General features: G+C 47.5%; 1 protein-coding gene across 1 annotated transcript; it reads left to right on the forward strand.

Annotated features, from left to right (window-relative positions):
• Positions 1-2,116: 2,116 nt before the first annotated feature.
• Positions 2,117-4,919, forward strand: LOC119004047 (Y-box-binding protein 1-like). The gene is given in 4 exon segments (XM_037070748.1): positions 2,117-2,329; positions 3,906-3,980; positions 3,982-4,051; positions 4,054-4,919. Coding segments are annotated over 4 exon segments (1,185 nt in total). The 3' UTR covers positions 4,881-4,919.
• The last annotated feature ends 343 nt before the right edge of the window (positions 4,920-5,262 follow it).

A 5,262-nucleotide genomic window follows, 5' to 3' on the forward strand; every position in this document is an offset into this window, starting at 1 on the left:
ATCTCCAAAAACCTGGCACCAGCTCTTATCTGTCTGTTCCCTACTGAATAAGTGAAGTCCAATAGATTGTTGTTCTTGTTGTTTGCTCTTTTCCAACAATGAAATCACACAGTGCATAGTTGCCAAATGAATGATGTCATGACACAAATAGAGCAAAGAATGCCACCCGGGCATTCTGTATCAGTAGGGTTCTTGGTTACAAGATAAAGCTGACTTAAGCAGTAGGGAATTTATTGACCTAATATAGGGTGAGGGGAAGAAGACTGACAGAATCAACAGGAGGCCAGGTTGTCATGCTTGGTCATGAATTGAAAGAGCCAAGAGAGCGCTGAGGGCCAAGAAGCTGAGAGCAGGACTCAGCAATCATTTCACGGTAGCAAATCCAGGACAGGAACAGGCTACGGTTCTGGCCAGGGCTGCCACAAGTCACCTGTAACCACCTCTGACATCCATGTGTCCAGGGGTTGGGGCTCAAGTCACACAGCTGCCACGTGACTACATCAGGAAAAGAGAGAGAAGGGATCCAGGACGTTCACCTTAACAGTGTGGGGAGGGGCACGGCTACCACCAAGGCTGTAAACAACGGGGAGAAGAAATTCCTTCTGAGGAAATGAAGGAGGTATTGTGAAGGTGCTGAGTGCTGGGAAGATTAAAAATAAAAAAAGACAAAGACCACCACACAGTTCTAGGCCTCAAACAGCCCTTTTCCATTATTCACGAGGCGTAGGAAGTTTGTTCCTAGAAAATGTTAGAGCGCTGGTTCTCAGCTTTGGCAGATGGAAGCGTCACCTGGGAGCTTTTATGAATCCTAGCACTCAGGTCCAAACCCAAGCCAATGAAGTCAGAATTGGGGGTGGGGTAACCCAGGCCTCTGTACTTTGTAAAGCTCCCCAGATGATTCTAACAGGCAGGCATGGTTGGGAGCCACCAAATTAGTAGAAAGTGCAATACATAGAACAGACAAGACAGAAAAGCTCCGGTTAGGTGGGGAGACTGGCATCACTCCCACCCCCGTTGGTCCCTGAGGCACCTCGAAGGAATCCCTTTACACCAGCACTTTAGCCGGTTGTAATTACACATTTGTCAACTCCTCTATTTTCCCACACCCCAAATCCAGTCTGTCCGTTTGGCTCAATCTTCAGAAGATAATCAGAATCCACCCACTTCTCACCACCTCCCTTGCAGCCCCTCTGGTCCAAGCCACATCATTGCCTGGATTGCCGCAATAGCTTCCTGACGAGTCACCCTGCTTTTACCCTTGACCCCTGCAATCTGCTGTCCGCACAGCCGCAGGAATAATTCTTCTATAAGGTAAAACAGAGCCGGGCCCTCCTCTGCTCAAAACCCTCAAGTGGTTCCCACTTTACTCAGAGTAAAAGTCAAAACCTCAGAGGTCAGCACACTTTTTTAGTAAATATTTCAGGCTGTGTGGGCCATATGGCGTCTGTCACAAGTATTCAGCTCGGCTGTGGTAGCCCCAGAGCAGCCTTAGACGATATGTAAATGAACAAGTATGGCTGCGCGCCAAGAAGACATGTACAGAAACAGGCAGAGGGGCTGGAATTGGCCCGCAGGCCAATGTTTGCCAACCCCTGTAACAGTTCCAGCCTGTATCCCCCGGGGGGTCTCGCCTCTCCTGTCGCAATGGCGTCCTTGCTGCTCCTGGAAGGCTCCAGGCATTCTCTTGCCTTAGAGGCTGTGTTCCATGCTTCCTTCCATCTTGGAGGGTTTCCTTTGGCTAGTCCCTCATCTCCTTCAAATCTTTGCTCAAATCCTGCCTCCGCACTGAGGCCCATGGTGACTGCCCTACTAAAGAGAGCACCTGCCACTACCCCTCCTCCCATGGCGCCCTACATCCCTCTTACTTTTTCCTTCTTTAATTTTCTCCTCTCATTTTCTTTCCAAGACACCTTCATTAAGCTGTTTCCTGCCCGTCTGGAATGTAAGCCGCACAAGGGCGGCGTATCCACTGGGGATCAATCACAGCAGCAGCGGCAGGACTGTGAGAGAGCAAACGGGGGCTGATCCCAGGAAGGGCCATCATGCAGTTGTCGGAGCAGGTGGGGCAGCTGTGCGGGCAGTTGCGTCTGCATCTGGTGTGGTGTCTGAAGTTGCCATGAGTCAACCCTTCTGGCCACCAGAGAGGAAACCTGGCTGTGCCATGCACAAGAACAGGGACAAAGTGGAGCTCACAAAGACAGCTGCAGATGACTCCAACTTCAGTGCTGTGGGGAATGTGCTGGAGAAGCTGGCCCTTTGCCCTGGAGCTGCACCCTGCTGGGCCCAGGCCCCAGAGGAGCAAGGGAAGGAGATCCAGCGGGATCTGAAGGTCACTCACGGCACATTCAGAAGGTGGTCCAGCCCACATGTGTGAGCTGACACAGAGCTGGGTGTCCACGCTGACCTTCAGAGACTAATGATGCAGCTTCACTTCTGCCTTCCAGATCTTTGGCACTTCTAGAGAAGGAAATCCTGGGAAATGTAGTTCCAGCTTAGATAGGTAGGCACATTATAAAGCCACCACAGGCAGGAATGATAGCACGTGTTTTACTGACGAATCTGAATCCCAAGAACCTAAGAAGTGCCTGGCACATTGCAGGTGCTAAAGAAAACAACAATGAATGAATGAATGATACTTTGGAGGGTATCTGATTCATGCCAGCTCCCTACTGATGTGTGAGTTTCTTGAGAGCAGAGAGCCTGCACTTTGTGCCTCCCGTTATGCCACCAGGACCGAGTGCACACATTCAGTCTCCACGCAGGTTCTCGTCCCAGGAAGCCCTGCACAGCAGCCAGCAGTAAAGAAAAACTCCAACCCTGATGGAATCTGCAGGAAATGCAAAGGGTATCCAACACAGAGCCACAGCAGCACTTCCTAAAACCCTTTCTCTAAACTCTCAGTGTCTCCCGGACCCAGGAAGCCACCCCAAGGCTTTCTCACCTCTCCTTCGTTCCTCTTCCTCAAACAAAGTACTCCCTCATGCACTCTTCCCCACAGCCACCCACCCTTACATTGAATATTCCCTCCCTGTAAATCCCCTGTCCCCTACACCCCCACCCACCACCAAGCACCCTGAAGTACAACATCGGAAACACCACAAGTGAGCTGGCAGATTCAAACTTCCAGAGGATTGTGCGTGTACACATAGACGTGTGTGTCTGTGTATCTGTATGTAATTTTAATTTATTATATAAATTATAATACATATTAAGTATGTCTTCTTTTCTCCCTCCTGCCAAGTGAATGAACAAATACACAAACCAAACAAAAAAATGAATGAATTTGAAAACCCCTGGTCTGAAGTACTGCTTTTCTTCTTAGCAGCCCTACAATTGCATGAAGTCCTTACTAGCAATAGGACCGGAAACACACAAACGAAACCAGAGATATTTCAAAGGCACGTCATGTATCTATACTCTATCTCTCTCTATATACCATCCCTCCATACATAGCATATGTACATATTTGTTGGTGAGAATGTTCCACAAACTCTTGGATCGTAGTAACATTAAAAATGTAAAAATCAGGTTATTACAAAAATTACACAGATGCTAGCAGATATAAACTTGGCATTTAAAATAATTTTAGAGGATGATTCTATCTCATGCATTTGTTGTTATTTTATCTACTAAGCAATATAATATAAAGTCAAAAAGTATTCACAGGAATATACAAAATATATACTATATAGTATATAAAATATACAATATATAAAGTACATGTGGGATTTGTAATACATAACATGTATACTATACATAATATATATCCTGTATTAATACATATTATATATAAAGAAATGAGAGTTTGATCAGCAGCAAGAGCAGAGAACGGACCCCAGAGAGTCCTGAGCAGCCCCACGGCCACCGCCGGCCTAGTTACCATCACATCCCGGGAGGAGCCGTAGCTGCCACGGCCGGCCCCAGTCACCACCACCACAGCCTTGAGCAGCAAGGCCGAGACCCGGCAGCCACCTGCTGCCTCCCGTTACCCCCACCTTCAGCACTGCCAGCACCAGGCTGGGCACCCCTGGCAGTGGGGCAGGGAGCAGCAGCCTGGAGACAAGAAGGCCATCGCAATGAAGGTTTTGCGAACAATAAAATGGTTCAACGTAAGAAATGGATATGGTTTCATCAGTAGGAATGATACTAAGGAAGATGTACTTGTACACCAGACTGCCAAAAAGAATGACACCAGGAAGTACCTTCACAGTGTAAGAGATGGAGAAACTGTGGCGTCTGATGTTGTTGAAGGAGAAAAGGGTGTGAAGGCAGCACACGCTACAGGCCCTGGTAGAGTCCCAGTGCAAGGCGGTAAATATGCAGCAGACAGTCACCATTATCAATGCTATCCACGTCACAGGGCTCCTCCACGAAATTACCAGCAGAATTACAAGAATGGGGGGAGTGGGGAAAAGAATGAGGGATGGGAGAGTGCTCCTGCAGGCCAGGCCCAACAGCGCCGGCCCCACCGCAGACCACAGTTCCCATCGTACTACATGCAGAGACCCTATGGGCGTCAACCACAATATTCCAGCCCTCCTGTGCAGGGAGAAGTGATGGAGGGTGCTGAGAACCAGGGTGCAGGAGAAGATGGTAGACCAGTGAGACAGAATATGCATCCGGGCTACAGACCAAGATTTTGCAGGGGCCCTCCTCACCAGAGACAGCCTAGAGAGGACGGCGATGAAGAAGACAAGGACAATCAAGGAGCCGAGACCCAAGGTCAGCGGCCACCTCGATGTTGCTACTGCCACCACATCAATTACCCACACAGATGCCCAGAAAACCCTAAACCACAAGACGGTAAAGAGACAAAAGCAGCTGATCCACCAGCTGAGAATTCGTTCACTCCCGAGGCTGAGCAGGGCGGGGCTGAGTAAAGGCCGGCTTACCATCTCTACCATCATCCGGGTTAGTCACCCAGCAAGAAGAAATGATTATGAAATTCCAGCAATAAGAAATGAACAAAAGATTGGAGCTGAAGACCTTAAGTGCTTAATTTTTCCCAGCTGTCCAGATGACTAGAACTATCTGGTGCATTATCTATGCAGCATGGGGTTTTTATTATTTTTATCTAAAAATATCTCTTTTTGGTAATGACAAATGTGTCTTGTTTTTTTTTAAATAAGCCTGTTTTTTCTCAATATATCTTTAAAGGTTTTTAAATTGTTTCATATCTGGTCAAGTTGAGATTTTTAAGAAACTCTTTTTAATTTGTAATAAAAGTTTACAGTTTAATTTTTTTCAAAAAAAAGTCAACTG

Source organism: Sturnira hondurensis, unplaced genomic scaffold (assembly GCF_014824575.4).
Source record: "Sturnira hondurensis isolate 20B ecotype Veracruz unplaced genomic scaffold, ASM1482457v3 Scaffold0019006, whole genome shotgun sequence".
Classification (NCBI taxonomy): domain Eukaryota; kingdom Metazoa; phylum Chordata; class Mammalia; order Chiroptera; family Phyllostomidae; genus Sturnira; species Sturnira hondurensis.